Genomic DNA, 24,118 nt, shown 5'->3' with positions numbered 1-24,118 from the left:
TAGAAGTCCGCACACATAGGGTGCATCCCAATATGTGTCCTTGCCTCCTCCACTTGTGCTTGTCTCCTCGTCCCGCCTCCTGGCCCCTCCTCCGTGGAGAAAACGATAAAGTTTCCCAGCTGTCAGCCTCGCCACAACAACTTTTGAGGGACTGTTTTTCATTCACCATCCCAATTGCAAATGAGAAAAATACTTTACAATTGAGCTTTTGCAAGATATTGAAATATAATGCTGTTGTCAGTGATGTCATCATGACGAGAAGCAAGTGGAGGAGGCAAGTGGAGGAGGCAAGGTCACATATTGGGATGCACACATAGCTCCGCGTTGAAGGTTTACTCAGGTCATACGACCTTTTGACCCAACAGGGTCTTCTGATGAGGTCTTCTGATGAGGTCTTCTTGGGTTGAAAACATTGAATGACCTGAATAAACCTTCAAAGCGGAGCTACAGTATGCAGACCTCTACTCTTTCCACTAAAATTTGAATTGCGTGGCATGTCTCTGGGTCAAAGACGTCCAAAAAGGAATTGTCATTCAGTGTAACGGATACCTTCTGCTGTCTGTAACTGTAAAATAACAAGACTTTTAAATCGTTTCAAGTGAATGGATGACAGCCGAGGCTTTCATGAATTCACTGGAAAAATAAATACATAAAGAGAGTCGTGTTTTTTACATTCAGCAGAAGGTATCCATTACACTGAATGACAATTCCTTTTTGGACGTCTTTGACCCCTCTGACACCGTTTTACCCCCCTGTACCTTGAACACCAAATGTTCTTTGGGAAACACTAGCATTGGGAAACACTAGCATTGGTGCAACACAGGTGTTGCTGCATGCTGCTGATGCAGTCGTCACTCTCGTCTGTTTTTTGAAAGGCTTTCGGATAGAAAGAAATGTCACATTGTTAAGATGACAAATGGAATGTGACTAAAAGGTGATGAAATGCAGGCTGAACCTTTGGGAACTCGTATGGGCCATTTTGAATTCAAGATTCCAGTCTCCGCTGGACCGGTTGCACATCAATATTGAACAACAGAAAGACTATTTTAAGTCCCATATAGAGTAATGACATACACAACATTTGTGGTTGGAACTAAGATTTTTACAGATCTTGAACTAGCTGAAATGGTTTTGAACAGCTGTTAAAGAGGGATGTCCAAGTTGCGACCTGGGGCTAGATTGAGGTACCCCGACTTCAACTCCAGCAGCGTACAGTGATATGAATATTGTAAACGTATGCAAAAGACTTCTCAGCAATGACTACTGGGTCAAAGACGTGCAAAATGGCATTGTCATTCAGTGTAACGGATGCCTTCTGCTGACTGTAACTGTAAAAAACATGACTCTTTTTATTTATTTATTTATTGTTACAGGGAATTCGTGGAAACCTCGGCTGTCATCCATTCACTTGAAACAATTTAAAAATCATGTTTTTTTGCTGTTACAGTCGGCGGAAGGTGTCCGTAACACGGAATTACAAAGACGTCTTTGACCCTACTGCACTGGATACGATAATGGTTGCAATTTCAAAGCAGCTCATGAACATTGCCGGCTTGTGTTAATATTGCTTATTTCTATGAGAGTGCCTGACATTAGAACTAGGCTGTTCCGATTCGAACAGAAAGGGGTCTTTCCTAAATGGGTTGGTAGTAGGGCTGTAACGATATTGTATTGAACCGAGAAATCGTGATACACAGAGTCACAATGCTGTATCGTGATACGCCTTTCAAACTTCATTAAACCATCATTAGTGGCCTCGTGTAACATATTCTATCTATACCTACCATAGTTTTTACTCCTATAATTTTGGCAAATGGGAAATCGTGGGGTGTATCGAACCGTAGGTCAAAAATCGTGATACGAACCGAATCATGAGGTGAGTGTATCGTTACAGCCCTAGTTGGTAGGTAGGCTACATGAGAAGTGAAGTAAGGATGTATTGCTCAGTGATCTCTCACCGTTGTGGGTCGTATCGTGGGTTGCAGATTTGTATGATAAAAAGGCCCAAAATGGCACCATTAACAAAAATTGGGTAAGGCAGCATACTGATTATGTAACAGACTTTATTCAAGTTACGACTTGTCTCAGAGATGACCAGCTCGGGTGGTTTTAGTTTGAGTTCGCCGTCATTTGGTGCCAGGTGGGTGAAGGGTCAAGCTGGGAAGTTGGCAAGACGGCTCATGCTCAGCAGAGCGCACAGGAGGTGGTGGTTTTGGGGCCAGTGCTCTCCGCTTTCCACAGAAGAGCTCTAGCAGGTCATTATAGCACGTTTATCAGAAGCTTTTCTGTGACCAGTTCCTCTTACTTTAGGCAAATTCAACTAGCAGCCCGCAGCCCAGATGTGGTGTGTTCAAAAGTTCCTGTGGTCCAGTGAGTGACTGACTAAAATGTAAGCTTAATGTAGTTCAATGGAATGTTCTGTGTGGCCTTTGGCCTTGATTTCATGTATCGGATATTTTTAAAAACTATACATTTTTTTATCCAATCTCCATGTCAAACTCTTTTTAACAAACAAAAGGCCCAAATGGATGCTTTTACACAAATATCCAGATATGTAAAACAGGCTCTTATTTTAGGTGACGCGTGAAAAACCCAGTGGTGTTTCTATTCAACCCTCCTGGCATTGAAGTTGAATAGCATTGTTTTACCTTGTGGCCCAGTAAAACATTCCCTTTTGTATTCATTTCTGTCTGGTTCTGGTGAGGAGCAGCTGGCTATTGAGGGAGGACAGTTACAGGATGCAATAATATTGTTGTTACTTGGGTCATTGGAAAAGGGGGGCGCACCTTGCATCAATTTTGTTGCACACTGAGGAAGGCACACGCCGAAACGCGTCTGTGCACAAAAAATAAAGAAAAAAGAAAAAAATTGATGCAAGGTGCGCTTTTTCTTTGATTCTAAGTATTCATTTGGGACAGCACCCTTAAAAGTTATCAACCTGATTGAAGCCTGCTACCTACTTGATTTAGTTACTTGGGTCATTGACATTTTTTGGAGCAAAGGTGAGGGTGGCACAACTACAGCTACTGCCACTATTGTATGAATCATTCATAAATAATTGTTTTCATTGAATTCTCTAAAATGCATATTCGTTGCCTGTACATTCATTTCTAATTATTATTAATATGGTACCACAGACGCTGTCAAGTGGGTTTATTAGTTACATGGCGTTTGCTAGTGGAAACTGCTACTTTGGGTCGGAGAGATTTCATCAGTGTGTCTGTCAGCGTTGCGCATATCAAAGAGCCACAGCATGTAGTGGCAGCATATAAAAACATAAGCTTAAACAGAGTAACGTGACTGTACCGTTCGACACAGCACTGTGCCGTACCGATTCGGTACGGTACAAATACAATACAGTGTACCGCAGGGGTGGGGAACCTTTTTCATTCGAGGGGCCACTTCAAATTCCTCCAAGGGCCGTAAAAGTCCCCCGAGAGCTGTACTATGAACACAAACCAGGATTTCCCCCTGCACTGTAGGCCTATATTCAATCAATCAATCAATCAATCAATCAATCAATCAAGAGTTTATTGTTATTGTCATTGAAGGAAATCACCTTAAAACAGACCCCACCTTCTCTAGGTCCCCTGAATATTGTAATGTAAATGTAATTTCCAAAGATTCCTTTACAAAATGTGTTATATTTCATGTGAAGATGCATAACATTGAAATCATATTGGGGTCCGGATAAAATGGCTTCAAGGGCCGCAAACAGCCCTAGAGACATAAGTTCCCCACCCCTGGTGTACCGTTACAGGCCTGCACCGTTTTAGGGGTATTGAACGGTGCTTACCGTAATCTAAATGCTGTAGGCTTGGCTCAAAAATGTCTAATGTGCCTCAGATGAAAAAAATCCAATATGGCAACCGCCACCAGTACAAAATCTTACAAATCACTTTTCGTTTTACAAAACGAGTACCGGTAAGTTATACGTTTCCACAGCTGTCCATCTGGGGTGCCATTGTCAAACTGGGGTACCAATTCTCCTGGGCTTATTTAAACCAGTTCATGTGCAGCTTTCTTTGACTCAGTAATGCACCTAATGGGGAAGCATAAAGTGGAAACTGTAAACTCTCCACTCTCTCACTTGCCACAATATTGTATGCACTACAACACAAAATAGGTCCAGAAAAGTAGCCACGCTAATAATTCCTTACACTCCACTTTCAGTTGCCATATTTCATTTACTACACACAATATGGTCAAAACAACAGGGTGGCCGCGGGTCCTTAAAAAGTCTTAAAAAGTCTTAAATTTCATTTTCGCCAAATAAGGCCTTGAAAAGTCTTATTTTGTCTTAAAGTTTCTCCCCAAATGTCTTAAAATTTGTGGAGCTTAATTTAGGGAGGAATAATTATGTCAGCCATGTGATGAACTTCGCGACGGAAATCGGGAGTTGTAGCCATGTAGTGTAATTGAATTGAGCATTATTGAATTTTATTTAGTGTAAAGTTTCATTGTGTATAGTTTTGTGTTTTCAAATGGCTACATTAATGTAAATAACCAATTGGTTTTTGTGCTTCATTTGAACCTGTGTATGATCTTGCGAGTTGGTCCTAATTTCATTTGGAAAATGGTATTGAAAAGTCTTAAAATGTCTTAATTTTGACTTGCTAAAACCTGTAAACGCCGTGAGTTGGTCTTAATTTTATTTGGAAAATGGTATTGAAAAGTCTTAAAATGTCTTAATTTTGACTTGGTCAAACCTGTAGACACCCTGAACAAGTTACCACTGAAAAAACACTAACATTTCGTTGGACCACCTTTAATTGTGGCCCACATTCGCTGTGGCATTGTTCTGATATTAACCTGGTTAGTCATCAGTAAACTTGTATTCAGGTAGTCAGCTGTCCTGATTCTTTGTGGACATTCTGTTGCTGAACATAGAATTGTCACATGACATGACCAACAGCAGCAAATCAAGGTGGCGACTTTTTTTTCTTTTCTTTTTTTGCTCTGCAGCGTATTTTGTTCATGTAACAATAATTATGCAATGGCATTTACAGCAACCTCCTGTTAAGTGGTGCAGCGATCACTCTCTAAAACATTTTGTCTCAGGAGGTGCATGGGCATTTAAATTTCAATGGCAGTGTCATATTATCAAGACATTTGGTCAAGTATCTGTGTAAATTGTTTATTCTTAAATAAAAAATAGTACTTGCAAGACATTGTTGACTGTACCAGTGCACCAACGTTGTTCCATAACTGATGTTCTCATTCCTAATTTTGTGCAAATTCTCTCTCCCTCGCTCTCTTTCTCTCTCTCTCTTTCTCTCTCTCTCTCTCTCTCTCTCTCTCTCTCTCTCTCTCTCTCTCTCTCTCTCTCTCTTTCTCTTTCTCTCTCTCTCTCTCTCTCTCTCTCTCTCTCTCTCTCTCTCTCTCTCTCTCTCTCTCTAGCCGTGTGGTAGTGCCATGCTCAGTTGAAGAGGTAAGAGGCAGAAAAAAGGTGTTGTGTGGAAAGTGTGTGTGTGTGTGTGTGTGTGTACGTATGTTTGTGATTGTCCAAATATGTCCGATATAAGAATGTATCCATCTGCACAGTGTGGGAGGCTGGTTCATATTTGTTGTGTAGCCTAGCCTATGTTTCTGACTGCGTGTGGAATGGATGTTGTGTGTAGGAGTGTTTATTTTGTTCTGAATGATGATGATGGTGTGTGTTAGCTGTAAGTGTATTGGTGTCTTTGTGTCTTTCGAAGAAGGAACCGGCTCTTTCTCTTTTGTAGCCATCCAATGCTGTCTCAACATGTGCAATGTTAGTAGAGAGGGATGTGTTTGTTGTCTGTGTTGATGATGAAACAGTATGTGACTTGAGTAGGGTAGAGTAACTTTATTGATCCCGGGGGGAAATTAATTACATGTGTCTGTTTGCAGTACCCGGATTGGCCAGGTGTACTCTGTGTGTGTTGATGAAACAGCTTCCTCCATGTAATTGTGTGTGTGCGCGCGTGTGCGTGTGTGCGCGCGTGTGCGCGCATGTGCGCGTGTGTGCGTGCGTTTGCATGTTCTGTGCGTGTTTAGTACCAAAATAGGTCAGCTGTACTCGATGGGACGTTTTTGTTGTGTGTATTCATGAAACGGTTTCCTCCGTCTAATGCTGGGTGCATGTTTTGTGTGTTTTAAGTACCAAATAGGCCAGCTGTTCTCTGTGGCGGAGGCCAGTCTAATGGTGTGTGTGTGTGTGTGTGTGTGTGTGTGTGTGTGTGTGTGTGTGTGTGTGTGTGTGTGTGTGTGTGTGTGTGTGTGTGTGTGTGTGTGTGTGTGTGTGTGTGTGTGTGTGTGTGTGTGTGTGTGTGTGTGTGTGTGTGTGTGTGTGTGTGTTTAGTACCAAATAGGCCAGCTGTTCTCCGTGGCGGAGGCGAGTAAGAATGAGACGGGCGGAGGAGAGGGCATCGAGGTGCTCACCAACGAGCCCTACGAGAAGGAGGACGAGAAGGGACAGTACACACACAAGATCTACCACCTCAAGAGGTAACACACATACACACACACACACACACACACACACACACACACGCACACGCACACGCACACACACACACACACACACACACACACACGCACACGCACACGCACACGCACACGCACACGCACACACGCACACACACACACACACACAAGATCTACCACCTCAAGAGGTAACACACACACACACACACACACACACACAAGATCTACCACCTCAAGAGGTAACACACACACACACACACACACACACACACACACACACACACACACACACACACACACACACACACACACACACAAGAGGTAACACTATTCTATGAACAAAAAAAGAGAAAATGACTGCAAGTTGAAACGAAAGTGAACAGAAGAAAATTATGTTTTGGTTGAATAAACTTGCAATAAAGTATAAAAAAAAGAGGCAACACACGTGCACACACACACTCATAATCTAGTGTGATACAGCTGTACGTACACACACACACACAGATGCACACCAATGTGTATGGGTCATGTCGGGGTGTGAAGGGGTTGTTTTCAGACACACAAGTGAGCTGGACTTTGAACACTACATCTAAAATGAAAAAAACCCAGCCAAGGCTGTACTTTGTAAGGATGCTTAGGAAGGCTGGCCTGAACCACCACCCTCTCATCCTGGCCTACAGAGGACTAGTAGAGAGCATTCTCTGTCCTTTGACTTTAAAATGATTAATCCATTACGCTTCATGCTCTAATGTGCCATGTCATGTCTGTGTGTGTTTGTGTGGGTGTTCAGTAAAGTGCCAGGATTCGTGAAGATGATCGCACCAGAGGGGGCCTTGGTCTTCCACGAGAAAGCTTGGAATGCCTATCCCTTCTGCAGAACTGGTAAGAGCTCCAATCTATCTATCTCTCTCTCTCTCTCTCTCTCTCTCTCTCTCTCTCTCTCTCTCCCCTTTTCCTTCTGAAACACAGCCAATGGTAATCTTTTCTTTTCTACCTTGTTGGCCCAGCCAGCAGCAATCAAAAGTGAAGCCTGGTAGCTGGTCTTATGAAAGCTAGCTGTGAGTTATGTGAATTTACAATATATTTGGCTTATATGAAGTGTAATAAGACCACAAGTAGGATCCTGCATTAAAAATATTTTCAATAAAATTAAGTGGGAACACATGATGGGCACTTGGTCTTCGTTGTGCTGAGGTACGAATAGACCAGATGCCATTTGAGCGATTCCAGCGACGGAAGTAATTGACTTTGTATTGAGTCGCTGCCGACAGAAGAGACAAAAACAATGCGGGCGATTTGAGCAACAGTTTGTAGTTGGACTTGAGTGAATATTATGCAAATGAGCTATGAAGCGTTTCGTTGACAACCGACACAGCCAATGGGATAACCGGAATGCTTGCGTTCTGTTCTTAACCCATTGTGTCCTCGAGACACGTATACGGGTTTTTCAGGATTTTGATATTTTAGCTGTTTTATTAACTATGTGGGTATGTTAGAGCCGAATGAACACATTACAATGCAAGGGGAGGGTCTTGGCTTTTAAATGTAGCTCATTTCATGTTTGTATGTGCTTCGTAGGCTGAGATATTTAGGATTTAATAGGAAGAGGGCACCCTTTCCCAAAAAGGGCTTAGGACACAATGGGTTAAAGGACATACTCTGTCGCCTCTGTTGCTCGTATTGTTCTGGCTGAACAGTCCAGCGATTCTATGTTGCTTAATCTTGTCGTCGCTGCCGGTGTATTCGCCCAGTTAGGGCTGCCATTGATGTGCACAGGTTGCAAAGGTCCATGGGAAAAAATTTACAGCGAGTCCGATATGTATTTGATCCCTTGCTGATTTTGCCCGTTTGCCCACTAATAAAGACATGAGCAGTCTATAAATTTATGATAATATGTATTCAAACATGGAGATACAGAATATCAAAAAGAAATTCCAGAAAGTAACTGAAAATAATATATTTTAATTTATTTGTATTTAATTTAGGCTAATAAGTATTTGACCCCTCTAGCTTAAGAAGATAAAATGCTTTGTGGCAAAGCCCTAGTTGTCTAGCATTGTGGTCAGATGCTTCTTTGAGTTGATGACAATGTTTGTGCATATAGTAGAAAATATTTTTGCCCATTTTTCTTTGCAGAGCATCTCCAAAACATTAATAGTTTGTGGCTGTAGCTTGGCAAATGGGAGGTTCGGTTCTCACCATAGAATTACTATACACTCGCCTCCAAAAGAGTTGTCGCCTACCCATCTGTTTGGAATAACAGCTAATAACCTGACTTTCAATTAATCACTTGGCTTCAGAAGTCACTCATATGAAAGCTACAACCCTCTCGAATGAAAATGAATGTACAAAAATAAATTTCATGCACCAAAGAAAGATTGACCCTTTAATGAACACAGACAGGGCAGATTTTGACAAGACAAAAGTTTTGTCGCCTATCGAACATAATGTGAAAATGAGCAGATAAGTCACTTCAAAACACTTCAAATACGCAGATCGGGTGTCATACTTAGTCACTGATTCACTCACACCTCTCCAGAAAATCAACTTTGGCCTTAGGTGTATGTTTAGAGTCATCGTAATCATGGAAAGCAACGCAATGAAAATCAATGGAGTTCAATGAGAGATGGTGACATATTCCCTATTCGTAGAGCAGTACATTTGTAACTTCATGATGTAATCAATGATAAAAGCACTCATACACCAGCAGCATGCATGCAGCTCCACATAAGAGCTGTATCCCTCCCATGTCTGACTTTAGGCACCATGTATTTTCCACATTCTTCACCTTTAACACCAAAGAAGTCTCTCCCACTGTCCTGTCTCAAAAAAGCCAGCCAAGAGTATGTCAGGCCTAATTCTGACAAAAATGAAGGCTAATGGGACTCATACTCTGAAGTCAAGATCCCAAGATCAACCATTTTAGAACTGATAGCATCAAAACTATATGGTGTTGGAGATGAAGAATATGAAAAAAGAGAAATGGTGCATACATTGAACCATGGTACAGATACAGCTCCTATGAGGAGCTGCATGCATGCTGCAGGTGTTTGAGGGCTTTTATCATTGATTAAATCATTTAGTTAAACATGCATTGCTCTACGAATAGCGAATATGTCACCATCTCTCATTGAACTCCATTGATTTTCATTGTGTTGCTTTCCATGATTACAATGACCCTAAACATACACCTAAGGCCAAAGTTGATTTTCTGGAGAGGTGAGAGTGATTCAGTGATTAAGTATGACACCCAATCTGCATATTTGAAGTGTTTTGAAGTGACTTATCTGCTCATTTTCACATTATGTTCGATAGGCGACAAAACTTTTGTCTTGTGAAAATCTGCCCTGTCTGTGTTCAATAAAGGGTCAATCTTTCGTTGGTGCATGAAATTTATTTTTGTACATACATTTTCATTCGGGAGGGTTGTAGCTTTCATATGAGTGACTTCTGAAGCCAAGTGATTAATTGAAAGTCAGGTTATTGGCTGTTATTCCAAACAGATGGATAGGCGACCACTCTTTTGGAGGCGAGTGTAGAGTTAATATTTGGAGACTGTCTAGGCCACTTCACGACTTTAATATGCTTCTTCTTGAGCCACTCCTTCGTTGCTTTGACTGTAAGTTGTGTATTATTGTCATGTTGGGAGATCCAAAAATGGCCCACCCTTCAGTGTAGTGGTGGAGGGAAGGACGTTTGCACTCAGGATTGCACATTACATGTCTTCCTCCATGCATTCGTTGACAATGTGAAATTGTCCTGTGCCTTGGCCAGACAAACACCCTCAAACCATAACTTAATGATACCACTTCCATGCATGATGGTGAGAAGGGTGTTCTTGGGATCATAGACAGCAGTACTCTTTCTCAAAACACATTGAATTGTGTTAATGCCAAACAGCTTGATTTTGGTTTCATCTGACTACAGCACCTCCTTATCATATCCTAAACCAGCCTGATGTCTGTTGGCAAACCTCAGGTGGGACTGTACAGGTTCCTTCTAAAGTAGAGGTACCATGTGTGCACTACAGGATTTTAACCCTCTGTGGCATTAAGTTCTACCAGTAGTTTTCTCAGTGATTTTGGTCCCAGTAGCTTTGATATCATTGCCTAGTTCATCCCGTACAGGTCTAGGGTGCTTTCTTTCTGTCCTCATGGTTATCAAATCCCTACAAAAGGTCAAATTTTGTATAGAACCCCAGACAGGCTGATGGATAGTCATTTCGTATTCCTCACATTTTGGAAGAAATGCATCAACAGCTGGGTCATTAATACCCAGCCTCTTTCTTGTGGCTTTGCAGCCCATTTAATCTTTGTTCAGGTCTAAAATCTTGTCCCTGATATCATTTGACCGCTCGTTGGTCTTTCCCATGATGGTGAGGTTGGAGTGTGACTGATTCACTCATACTATGGACTGGTTCTGCTGATTAAATGTGTCTTTTATGCATGTTACTATGTACAGGTGTCTTTCATTCAGATGACAAGTTGGTCGGAAGTGCCCATCTGGTCTCTGGGCCCGGAACTGTAGTCAGTTGGCAGGGGATCAAATACTTATTTTGCTCAATGAAATGGAAATAAATTAATATATATTCTCTTAAGTTAATTTCTGGATTTTCTTTTTGATATTCTGTCTCTCCATATTAGAATACATATTATCATAACATTTATTGACTGATCATGTCTTTGTTAGTAGGCAAACCAACAAAATCAGCAAGGGATCAAATACTTATTGGACTCACTGTACATGACTTGATAAATGGCCCCTTTTCAACACTAACATTAAATCACAAACTCTGTGCAAAGACACAGGACTGCACTAGGACTGAAAAAAAGGCGATGGCATTTTTTTTACAGCTTCTTCTACATAGTGGGTCTGTCTCAAAAAACAGCATCGTCCCCTGAGAACTGTCGGCCGACAGCAAAATGGCCTGTATGCCAGATTACCAGTCCAGGTCTATAATGAGATATTGTTCATCAAAAAATGAGTTGCGCTCTTGACACAAGTCCTTTTAGCTCTGGCACGATGGTCAAGTAGACATAAACTTTGCAGGGGTAACTCGCACACAGAATGACCACTCAAACAGAGTGTTTTTTCAGTGTGTTTTTTTACTTGGTGGAGCCCAGAAGGGTTTTTTTCACCCTTCTGGGCTCCACCAAGTAAAACAAAACACTCTGAAAAAACACTCTGTTTAACTACTAGACTCTAGACTGATAAATTGTCTGTCTTTCTCTGTGTTTTCCATGCTCTCCAAATGTGAAGTTATCACAGTGAGTATTGGTGTTTTGTGGTAGCAAGTTTGTGTATTTGTGGTAGTGTGTAAATCTAAAATTATTCATGTAGGGCAGTGTTTCTCAAACTTTTCGGGACATTCCCCCCTTCAGAGGAAGGGTGTCTGTCTGCGCCCCCCTCGAGCAAAATGGTTACGAAAATACAAATAAATAGGCCTTCGTAAAGTATATAAGAGCCTAATATACACGTATATGGCCTATGATGTTCTCTAAATTTTAGTGAATAAATTAATTAATACATTGTGATTGTAAAGTGAATATGTTGACTTAATGGCAAAGTAGAAAAGTATTAAAAAAGAAAAACCTTCTGACTTCACGCGCCCCCCCTCCAATACCTCCGCGCCCCCCTAGGGGGGCTTCCGCCCCACTTTGAGAAACACTGATGTAGGGTATGTGTAATGTGGTAAAACTAATGTATTTGAGTACATGTATGTGATGGTGGTGTGCTTTCTTACTGATTTCTGAAAGGAATAATTAAGGCTCAGCACATATCCACTGTTCTGGAAATAAAATGCTTAAAGATTTAGGATTGGGGGGAGGTCATTGCACTAGAGGTTACTGCGTTTTCCCAACCCTAGCCTGGCAAACCAGACTATAACATGAAAAGGGAGGGTAACACTTTACAATAACTACCCAAAAAAGCTTAATAGACACTTTATTAACATTTAATTATAATTAACATTTAACAAAGCATTTACAAATGTTTGTAAATTAGTAAGAACCAAACTACGACAGCACAGTGGAGTGGGAATCAACTTCTACTGTGTGTGTTTTATGTGGTTTCATGCCTTCTGGTCTTTGGAGGATAAACTTCCAGGACCCATAACACTGTGCCGTGTCTGTTGTGTTAACATAGTATTTCTTCGCCATTTATTAACATTTGTAAACATTCTGTCGGTAATTAGTTCATTATTTATAAAGTGTTTATAAAGCTTTTTTTGGGGTAGTTAATGTAAAGTGTTACCAAAGCATAATATGACACCACATCATTAGCGAAGTTGTGTCCCCTACTGCACAGTTGACTTTCAAATTGTGTTACTTGCGTGCCTGCACCGTGCTCAGCCCTCCTCAACCACTCAGAGGAAACCCTGCATATTACACAGGTAGAGTGTTGCGATTAAAGGTGCTCAATTCCATACTGAGAAAAATCTATGCAACTGTACTAGTGTCAAATAAACATTATACAGGGCTCATGGTCATTCATAATCATTTTCATATCATAATCATGGGAAATTCCCGATCCGATCCCTGAATTTAGTAGATATCGGAACATGATACAGATGCTGGTTCGGATCGGATAGTCCCCATCTCTAGTCATTATAGCATTAGTAAAATTATTATGGTTATTGTAAGTGATCTCGTCATCCTCTTGTCGTCCTGCTAGAATGAATACATGAAAGACGACTTCATGATCAAGATCGAGACGTGGCACAAAGCCAACAACCTGGGAGAGGACGAAAATGTAAGTAACGTCTGTGTGTACTGTATAGTGGTGTCAGATAAGAGACTAGGAGTGTATGCTTGCGAGCAAGTACCGTGCGTGTGTGCGCTCTTGTAAGGGAAAAAAATATGCGTGAGCGTGAGGACTGTATGCTCTGTAAGAGCCAAGACCACTGCAGACTGGTTCCGATGGCGATGTCCTATCCGACAATTTCGGTTGCTCCCGTACTCTAGCGGTGCACTTCATATAGCAAACAAGCATTGTAGCAGCCAGGTGGATTCTAATGAGCAGCTCAGAAAAAAGGAACTCAACCGCCGTCAACAGCCGATGTCAGCGTACACCGGTGGCGGTGCGCAGGCTGTTTGGACAATAGATTCGAATGTTGACAGAGCTCTGCTCTACTCGTTCTTGGAACCGGTGTGCGTTGGCCTTAAGTAATTGTGGTAGATGAGCATTGTGTCTGTGCATGTCCATGCAAGTTCTGTATGTCTGTGGCTAAGTAATGCAATAGTGATTTCCACAACAGGTTCATCAGCTAGACGAGGAGACCTGGAAGACTGTTGAAGTGGTGCCTATCGACATCGCAGACAAATCAGTGGTGGAGGCAGCGGTAAGACTCCCAAGTTAGCCACCACATTACTCCCATTGCTATTATTATAGCTACTCACCTGAAGACAAGTAGTAGCCAATTAACACACACTCACACCACGCTACCCTATTATTTCTAGCCTGACTAAGCACCTGTACGTTATCACCCCTGACCCTTTTGCTGTGACCTTTGACCCTTGGCTGTGACTTATCCCCTCTCCTGTGTCACCTGTTGGACTGGCGGAGATGGGAGAGTGGGTAACAAGTTCAGCATCCTGACTGCTTGGTGGATGCAGCTTGTTTGCGAGTCGAGGAGGCTCCCGTACCGTACCTCTTTCTAGAGGGCAGGAAGCGTGTGTGTGTGTGTGTGTGTGTGTGTGTGTGCGTGTGTGCGCGTGTGCGCGTGTGCGCGCGTGCGCGCGCTTCAGAGTTTAATCTCAGCTTTAATGTAGAACACACTTTAGGTTCAGAGGGGTGAAGTGAAGATCACCCTGTCAGCCATGCAGACGTTTTAGGACTGTGGGTGCACAAGTCTGTCTGACTGAAAGCTTACATATCGTTCCTTTTTAACAGGAAATTTAAGTACATGTCAATGTGAAGTTACTGATTGCGTTGTAATGTGTCTGCTGATGTTGCATAACTTTTGGGACAGTATGCTAAGACGTTTCAAAAACTATGTAGAGTAACTGGCCATGGCCCCGGTAAGCTGGCTGGGCTCAAGGATCTTGAGTCCTCTACCTCACCTGTGCACTTGGCTATGTGTACAGTGGATAGCTTTTAAAGTGCTAGTCACAGTGTATGATTGTTGTGGATATCAACACAACTGACAGACGAAGAATCGATCTTTGATTCAAGCCGTGGACCAAGTATGTTCATTTGATATCAAAAAAAGGCAGGACGCCAAGGCACTCTTCTAAGATAAAACCGCTTTATTAACAAGGCTAGTTCATGTTTGAACTTAAATAATTAAAAATACTGCCACTGCCAACATGTTTCGGCCGCTACAGGGCCTTCATCAGGGCACAAGGTGAATCAAGCAGTGTAGCACACAAGAGTCTCAAACACACTAATCAATCAGCTGATTGACTCAAGGTGATGTAGGCGGAGTCTGCTCCTGCAGAGCTGCAAGGTACATACTAACAACCACAACAATAGAAAAATGCCAGTGGCAGTCTTAAAATTGTTAAATACATGAAGAGTATCACATTACTGGAAAGAAAAACAAAAAGACATTACAAAGCTCGATGGTTCAAAGAAAAGATATCATATCTATATTGTCATTAAGACCAGGGAAACGCATGGCATTAAGCCTATGTATCCAGCGACCCTCTTTCTGATTCAACATCTTGATCAATACCTAATACAGAAAAAAGTTGCAAGATTATCATTATGCATTTTCTTAGACTGTTTTACCATGGCATAGTCATATTTTTTAACTTTAGCAGCATATCTATGCTCTGCAAGTCTATCCTGAAGCCGGCGTTTTGTCCTCCCCACATAGAAAGCAACACACTGCGAGCATTTCAAAATGTAAACAACATACTCAGTTTTGCAATTAATGAAATGTTTTGTTGTGTAGGTTTGCTGTGTGACAGGGTGAGTAAATGTTTTAACCTTTGTCACAACATCACAAATGCTACAATGGCCACACTTAAAGGTGCCGTTTTTGGAATTTTTGGAAGCCAAGTAATTTTGTGGTCTCGCAGGGAGGTGACTGTGTACTAACTTATCACCCAGTGTAGGAGCTCTTTTGAAAGAGAACACTGGGGGATCTTGAAACACATCACTTAATAGATCATCACATTCAAAAAGGTGCCAATTCCTTTTGATTATCCTTCGTATTCCATCAGCCTGAGTACTGTAACATGTGGAGAAGTAAACTCTCTCTTTATTTGTAACCATAGGCTTTCTTTTAAGTAGCGACTGACGCTCTAAGGAAGTTGCTCTACTAAGAGACAAATCCAATGTTTTTTGGGGATAGCCCCTTTCTTTGAAACGGCCATACATTTCTTTGCTTTTAACACTGAACTCCTGATCATTATTGCAAATTCTTCGTAGTCTCTGGAATTGACCAAAAGGAATATTTTTAACCAGAGTAGGTGAATGAAAACTTTTTGCATGGAGTATGGTATTTTTGTGTGATTCTTTCCTAAAAATTGTAGTGTGCAAATAGCCATGTTCATCTTTGTAAATTTCTAAATCCAGGAAATGAATTTTATGAGAATCAAACTCAAGAGATAGCTTCACATTAGGATTGGCTGAATTCAAATAGCTATGAAATAGTAACAATTCTTCTTTAGTGCCATTCCACCATAATAAAACATCATCTATAAATCTCGTCCACCAAAGTATCTTATTTTTAAATTCATTTCTCTCATTGAAAACAAAATCCTCCTCCCACTTGCCCATAAATAAACCTGCATAGGAGGGGCTAAAACAGGCCCCCATGGCACACCCTTTGACTTGTTTATACACTTTATCCTGAAATAGAAACACATTATTGTTAAGTGTCCATTCAGTTAATTGTACCAAAAAATCAGTGGGGGGACTTTGAGGTTGGGGTCGTTGATTCAAAAAATGACTCATTGCTTCAAGGCCCTGTGCATGGTCAATGTTCGTATAGAGGGCCTCAACGTCCATTGTTACCAGTAAAGAATCTGAGCCAATGAAATTGTCTTCTTCAATTTTACACAAGACGTCTGTCGTGTCCTGAATAAAAGCCGGTAGAGTTGGAAGTAATGGCTTAATGAAGAAGTCCACATATTTTGAAATAGGTTCTGTGAGTGTCTCATTGCCTGAAATAACAGGCCTTCCAGGTGGATTAGACATATCCTTGTGCACCTTAGGTAAAAGGTAAAAGGTTGCCATGCGCGAGTCAGGTCTGAAAAGGAAATCAAACTCCTGAGTTGAGATCAAGTTTGCATCTTTGGCCTCAAGAAGAATGTTCTGGAGGTCCAGTGTTAATGTGTGCCATGGGGGCCTGTTTTAGCCCCTCCTATGCAGGTTTATTTATGGGCAAGTGGGAGGAGGATTTTGTTTTCAATGAGAGAAATGAATTTAAAAATAAGATACTTTGGTGGACGAGATTTATAGATGATGTTTTATTATGGTGGAATGGCACTAAAGAAGAATTGTTACTATTTCATAGCTATTTGAATTCAGCCAATCCTAATGTGAAGCTATCTCTTGAGTTTGATTCTCATAAAATTCATTTCCTGGATTTAGAAATTTACAAAGATGAACATGGCTATTTGCACACTACAATTTTTAGGAAAGAATCACACAAAAATACCATACTCCATGCAAAAAGTTTTCATTCACCTACTCTGGTTAAAAATATTCCTTTTGGTCAATTCCAGAGACTACGAAGAATTTGCAATAATGATCAGGAGTTCAGTGTTAAAAGCAAAGAAATGTATGGCCGTTTCAAAGAAAGGGGCTATCCCCAAAAAACATTGGATTTGTCTCTTAGTAGAGCAACTTCCTTAGAGCGTCAGTCGCTACTTAAAAGAAAGCCTATGGTTACAAATAAAGAGAGAGTTTACTTCTCCACATGTTACAGTACTCAGGCTGATGGAAAACGAAGGATAATTAAAAGGAATTGGCACCTTTTCTGAATGTGATGATCTATTAAGTGATGTGTTTCAAGATCCCCCAGTGTTCTCTTTCAAAAGAGCTCCTACACTGGGTGATAAGTTAGTACACAGTCACCTCCCTGCGAGACCACAAAATACTTGGCTTCCAAAAATTCCAAACGGCACCTTTAAGTGTGGCCATTGTAGCATTTGTGATGTTGTGACAAAGGTTAAAACATTTACTCACCCTGTCACACAGCAAACCTACACAACAAAACATTTCATTAATTGCAAAACTGAGTATGTTGTTTACATTTTGAAATGCTCGCAGTGTGTTGCTTTCTATGTGGGGAGGACAAAACGCCGGCTTCAGGATAGACTTGCTGAGCATAGATATGCTGCTAAAGTTAAAAACTATGACTATGCCATGGTAAAACATTTTAAGGACATGCATAATGATAATCTTGCAACTTTTTCTGCATTAGGTATTGATCATGTCCCTCTCTCTCCTAGAAGAGGAGACAGACAGAAGATGTTGAATCAGAAAGAGGGCCGCTGGATACATAGGCTTAATGCCATGCGTTTCCCTGGTCTTAATGACAATATAGATATGATATCTTTTCTTTGAACCATCGAGCTTTGTAATGTCTTTTTGTTTTTCTTTCCAGTAATGTGATACTCTTCTTTTAAGACTGCCACTGGCATTTTTCTATTGTTGTGGTTGTTAGTATGTACCTTGCAGCTCTGCAGGAGCAGACTCCGCCTACATCACCTTGAGTCAATCAGCTGATTGATTAGTGTGTTTGAGACTCTTGTGTGCTACACTGCTTGATTCACCTTGTGCCCTGATGAAGGCCCTGTAGCGGCCGAAACATGTTGGCAGTGGCAGTATTTTTAATTATTTAAGTTCAAACATGAACTAGCCTTGTTAATAAAGCGGTTTTATCTTAGAAGAGTGCCTTGGCGTCCTGCCTTTTTTTGATATTTTCTACGTCTTGGCCAAAGAGCACCTTCAAACCACCACCAGTTTTACCACTTGAACGCCGCAGCCCTCCAGCCCTCTACTTTTTCATATGTTCATTTGATGTGTGGAGATGGCCTGGTTAACAATGGAGTCTCTGGGATTTCCAAACTTCCCATAATAGTAGCCAGGCCCCGCCAGGACGGGGGAGAAAACCGATGGCTGACAAGATGCTGTGAAAGTGTTAATTGGGTGGTGTTAAGATACCAAGCATGGTGGAGAAATAGGACGTCTGTGCTTGAGTGCGAAGACACACACACACACACACACACCACACACCACATCCAACAAGCCACATTTGATTTCATTACTGGGGTGGATTTCTCGCAACCATAGTTGCTAACGACGTTAGCTACTTTGTTGTTTGCAATGCAATTTGCCATTGGCAACTACGCAAATTGCTAAGTGGCTAACACCTACGCTTTTGGGAAACACACCCCTGTTTAGCAGCCTAGTAATAACAAACATTGAAATCAATGAGATTAATTGTGAAAGGTGAGTGGAAGCATTAGGGTCAGTGGTCGGTATAACTGTGTATACATATGTCACATGTTGCATTTATTTACTCGCTAGAAGACTGATGCTACACTGTTACTCTTCCGGAATCCTTCTCCAGAGTGTTGAATATTTACATTGACCTTTCAGGTCCCATTCAGAATCACTTGCTGTGCGTGCGTTGGTGTGCGCATGCGTGTGTATGCGAGAGATGTGTGATGTAAGCTCCAAGTGATTGTATCAAGGCTGTAAGGTCTCTGATGTCATGCTCGTGTGAACCCATGTTTGACTTAGTGCCATGTCCAACTGAAGCACTCTGTGTGTGTAATTGGATCAGTTCGCTAGCAGGGCAAATCCCCTGGCCATATGTTCCAGGAACTCCCCTCTTCACTTGGACAGATTAAAAAGTACCGCGTGCGTGCGTGCGTGCGTGCGTGCGTGCGTGGCTTCATGATGACTTACCTGAGAATGTCAGTGATTGTGTGTTTGATTGTGGTTACACACACACACACACAGGCACACACAGAGACAGGCTAACTGACATTAGCATATCAGGCTATAGCATTACATGTAGTGAAAAATTAATTTTCACTTTAAGTATATTGCCCCTCTACGGTCTGTCCACATCTTCTTATCCAGAAGTACATTTGAAAGAGGATGCAATTTGAGCCTGCTGAAGCATCACTTAACCCATTTTAGCCTGGAGACACACATACGCTGCATTGAGGTCCTTGATATTTGAGCTGTTTCATTAAAAATGTGGGTATGTTAGAGCTGAATGAACACATTCTAATGCAAAATGAGGGTCCTGGCTTTTAAATGCAACTTTTTTAATGTTTTATGTGCTTCAGAGGCTGAGATATTTAGGTTATAATATGCAGAGGGTACCTTTTCCCCAAAAGGCTAAGGCTCAGGCTCAGGCTAAAATGGGTTAAAGCAGTAGTATAGGGTCCAGAAAGTCTATCACGCCAACGGAACAGTCAAGGGCAAGTGGTCTGGGCGACAGGGTTTTAGTGTAAGGGATATCGTTTGATTCCCGACACTGCCAGGTGGGTTGTCTGGTTATCACCAGACCTAATCACAAGCAAGATACGGCCTGGAGACCTGCCTCCGGTAAATCCCGTAGGTGGTGTGCAGTTTACAACTGACGATGGCAGTTTATTGGGTTACGAATGTGTGTCATTTGGCATACGTAGCCGTAGCCAATCGTGTCAGTTGTATCTATTCAAACAAACATCACTTTTCCACGCCTCCCAGCTGTCTGATTATAGAGAGACAGGGACCATGATCTGGTACCCTCACTGAGGGTAGACTCCATGCTGTCTTTCAGATTGGAACGATTGTGCAAAGCAGCATGGGATTTCCCAGGCTACCAGGCGGGTGGGGGCCGGGGGCCGCGGGAGTGAATAATCAGTGCTGTCCCCATCTTACCTCCTTACCTGAGCTGCCCCCTTGCATGGTTGAGGCATAATTGCAGTTTTGTTTTGTGCACTGCACTGCACTGTGCTTTGATGGTGCTGGTTGTCAGGCCTAATGCCACATTCTGTACCAAGGCAGCGGTTTGTTGCGTAACGTTGGTTTATAAGTACAACTATTGTATTACTGATGACTTGTTCTGTGGAGTCTGCACCTTCTGTGTGAAGGAGATTATTTGTGTGGTTAGGGGTCGTGCAGGGTTGTTTGGGCTGCTGTGGAGTGTTAGGCCAAGCCATCGGTGAGAAAGCCCCTGCGTTGGAGCCACTGAGTGCGTTCCAATATGCGGCCTTGCCTCCTCCACTTGTGCTTGTCTCCTTGTACCAGGAAGTAATACGTCATGATGACATCGCTGACAACAGCATTATATTTCAATATCTTGCAAAAGCTCAATTGTAAACTCTTTTTCTCATTTGCAATTGGGATGGTGAATGAAAAACAGTCCCTCAAAAGTTATTGTGGCTAGGCTGACAGCTGGGAAACTTTATCGTTTTCTCCACGGAGGAGGGGCCAGGAGGCGGCCCGAGGAGACAAGCACAAGTGGAGGAGGCAAGGCCGCATATTGTAGCACACTCACAGTGTAATACCATGGGCCATGACCTAAGCGTAGATCTGTCTGTCGGTGGTTTGTCGGCTTGTCTGTGAAAGCTGTGCAGGCCTGTGTCTGTGAGCAGGACAAAAAGAAAGCTTAGTTGCAGGTAACAGTATTAAACCATTGGTGATGGACGCTGCGTATAGGCTACATTGACCAAGGTGCCTGGAGCAAAACAGATGTAGCATTCAGGCTCCTGACATCGAGATTTTTATAGAATTAAGATGTTGGCAAGTTAGAGCTGGTATGTTAGGGTTGTAGGTGGTACATGTATGTTAGAGCTGAATGAACACATTATAATGCAATAGGAGGGTCGTAGCTTTTGCATTCATCTCGTTTCATGTTTTTATGTGCTTCGGAGACTGAGATATTTCGGTTTTTATAGGCTGAGGACACCTTTTCCCAAAAAAGACATTTAGCATTTAGCAGGTGGTTATAGCAGGTACCTTAAGCTAAAATGGGTCAGTGTGTTGACCTGTGTCTATGAGCAGAACAAAAGCAAATGTACCACTGTTTTAATGGTTGGGCCTGTACTGTTTTAATGGGTGGGCCTGTACTGTTTTAATGGTTGGGCGTGTACTGTATGTGTGTGTATGTGTGTACGCAGGACTACAAACCCCATGAGGACCCCGCCCTCTTCAAATCCAAAAAGACGGGCCGAGGACCGCTCAGTCCAGAATGGAAGGTGGGTACGCTGCTCAGGGCATCTATTCAGACTCAAAATCTCATCACATATTTGCCTCACTAAACACACTCACACACTCACACACACACACACAATAGCATATCAAACTATATACACACACGCGCATGCAGAATATAAATAAGGTAAACGAAGAATTTATGTGTAATGCTATACTTGAATACATGAATACAGATTTGCATAGGGTTATGACGCTTTCTGATTTGTGTGTGCGTGCGTGTGTGTGCGTGCGTGCGCGTGCGTGCGCGTGCGTGTGTGTGTGTGTGCGCGTGCGCGTGCGCGTGCGTGTGTGTGTGTGTGCGCGTGCGCGTGCGTGTGTGTAGGAAGAGTTGTTGAACAAGCCTGGGCTGCCGCACATGTGTGCCTACAAACTCGTCACGGTCAAGTTCAAGTGGTGGGGCCTACAGAGCAAGCTTGAGCATTTCATCCATAAGGTAAGTAGTGGCACGCACACACATAATTATTAAAAACATTGCAGGTAGTCTATGTGTTGGGTGGATGTATTGTCTATCATCAGTGGCGGATTAATTGCACACAGGGCCCCAGGGCACAACACTGATGGGGCCCAGGGCAGGGCGACTGATGCTGACTGTGTTGTGCATGTTAAAGAGACACTGTGTGAGATTTTTAGTTGTTTATTTCCAGAATTCATGCTGCCCATTCACTAATGTTACCTTTTTCATGAATACTACTTACCACCAGCATCAAATTCCAAGTATTCATTATGACTGGAAAAATTACACTTTTCATACATGAAAAGGTGGATCTTCTCCATGGTCCGCCATTTTGAATTTCCAAAAATAGCCATTTTCAGCTGCAAAAATGACTCTACTTGGACCATACCAGAAAATATGAGTTAATTGCTTAGTAAACTTTCATGTAAACATCAAATTTGGCAATAGGCAGCCCCGTTTCAATGAGCAGCATAGTTGCAGTACCTTTTTTGACCATTTCCTGCATAGTGTCCCTTTAAGTGCTGTGTTGACATGTCTTGCTCGTATTGCCTCCTCCCCACCACTCCTCAGCAAGAGAAGAGGATCTTCACGAACTTCCATCGTCAGCTCTTCACCTGGATGGACAACTGGCACGGCCTCACCATGGCTGATATCCGGAGAATGGAGGAGGAGACCAAGAGGGAGCTGGAGGAGGTATGGACTGGAGCACACACACACACACACACACACACACACACACACACACACACACACACACACACACACACACACACACACACACACACACACACACACACACACACACACACACATATTTATTGTACATGTCTGTATCAGACTTTTTTATTAGTATTATTTATTTATTTTACTGCGTATGTGGGTTCGTGTGCGCGCTGTGAGTGAAAGTGTCAGAGAAAGCACGCACGCGCACACACACACACACACACACACACACACACACACACACACACACACACACACACACACACACACACACACACACACACACACACACCAGGAGGTTCCAGTTATGCCCCTAACACTGCTTGGCCATACTGGGAACAAACAACAAACTCGTCTTTGACCATAGGAGTAACGATGATAACAGCCTCATAGAACATCCCCATAGAACTCCATTCGTTCTCCTAGTCTCCTGAAGGGGCATGGCTGCCATAGGATTGCAGTATAGAACCTAGGGCTGCACAATTAATCGAAAATAATCGAAAATCGTGATAAATTAGTAAAATCGAAGTCGAAATTTTACTCGTGATTTAATCGCGGTAATAGTGACCTACCTTTGAGAGCGTCCTTGAAGTCAGAACATATTGACAGAGACAGATTTCTGGCCAGAAACACCAGCCTGCTATTGCCTTTACATAATTATTGCAATTCATTTTATTTTGCTCATCCCGTATGTAATTCATTCTTGAATATAGTTCATCTTGTTATAATTTTTTTTTTAAATCTGCAAAAATCAATAATCGTGATTAATAATCGTGATTATGATTTTGACCTAAATAATCGTGATTATGATTTTGACCTAAATAATCGTGATCATGATTTTTTCCATAATCGTGCAGCCCTACTACAACCTTACGTTATGTGGATCCAGGAGGAAACTCCTAATGAATAGTCCCTGGTGTTAGTTTGTAGTTTGAAGTGTGTGTGGGCGATATGACGACATTATATCGTGAATCGCGATATTGAGTAAAATATCGTCTCGAATCTGCCAAAGTGGAGAAATCGTATAGATCGTCTTGCAGTGAGGATGTTTATTATCAGCATCAGAGTGACGTTTTCTCACTTGTGTTGTTGTCTTCACTTTATTCTTTACATTATTGTATTCCACTTGTACACTTTATGAGGGTATCATCAGTGTGTTAACATTTTATTGACTGCAAATTACAAATTGCAAGTATATGAAAGTTGTTTTTTGTTGTTTTTATTTTTTGGATGGAAGATCGTGATAAAAAATCGATATCGTGATTTCATGTTAAAAAATCGTGATACAACATTTTTGCCATATCGCCCACCCCT

General features: G+C 42.0%; 1 protein-coding gene across 2 annotated transcripts in view; it reads left to right on the top strand.

The window, feature by feature from the left end:
* Positions 1–24,118, top strand: part of pitpnb (phosphatidylinositol transfer protein, beta) — a 28,788-nt gene that overhangs the window by 2,197 nt on the left and 2,473 nt on the right. For both annotated transcript variants that reach the window (XM_063211148.1, XM_063211149.1), the window contains exons 2-10: positions 5,401–5,431; positions 6,326–6,471; positions 7,241–7,332; positions 11,710–11,717; positions 13,123–13,200; positions 13,706–13,789; positions 21,531–21,608; positions 21,950–22,060; positions 22,652–22,774. In XM_063211148.1, coding sequence (XP_063067218.1) covers positions 5,401–5,431; positions 6,326–6,471; positions 7,241–7,332; positions 11,710–11,717; positions 13,123–13,200; positions 13,706–13,789; positions 21,531–21,608; positions 21,950–22,060; positions 22,652–22,774 — 751 coding nt within the window. The remainder of the gene's footprint in view (positions 1–5,400; positions 5,432–6,325; positions 6,472–7,240; positions 7,333–11,709; positions 11,718–13,122; positions 13,201–13,705; positions 13,790–21,530; positions 21,609–21,949; positions 22,061–22,651; positions 22,775–24,118) is intronic.

Source organism: Engraulis encrasicolus, chromosome 11, assembly GCF_034702125.1.
Source record: "Engraulis encrasicolus isolate BLACKSEA-1 chromosome 11, IST_EnEncr_1.0, whole genome shotgun sequence".
Lineage (NCBI taxonomy): Eukaryota > Metazoa > Chordata > Actinopteri > Clupeiformes > Engraulidae > Engraulis > Engraulis encrasicolus.
Note: the sequence above shows the minus strand (reverse complement) of the source record. Positions and strands in the feature narration are given on the sequence as shown.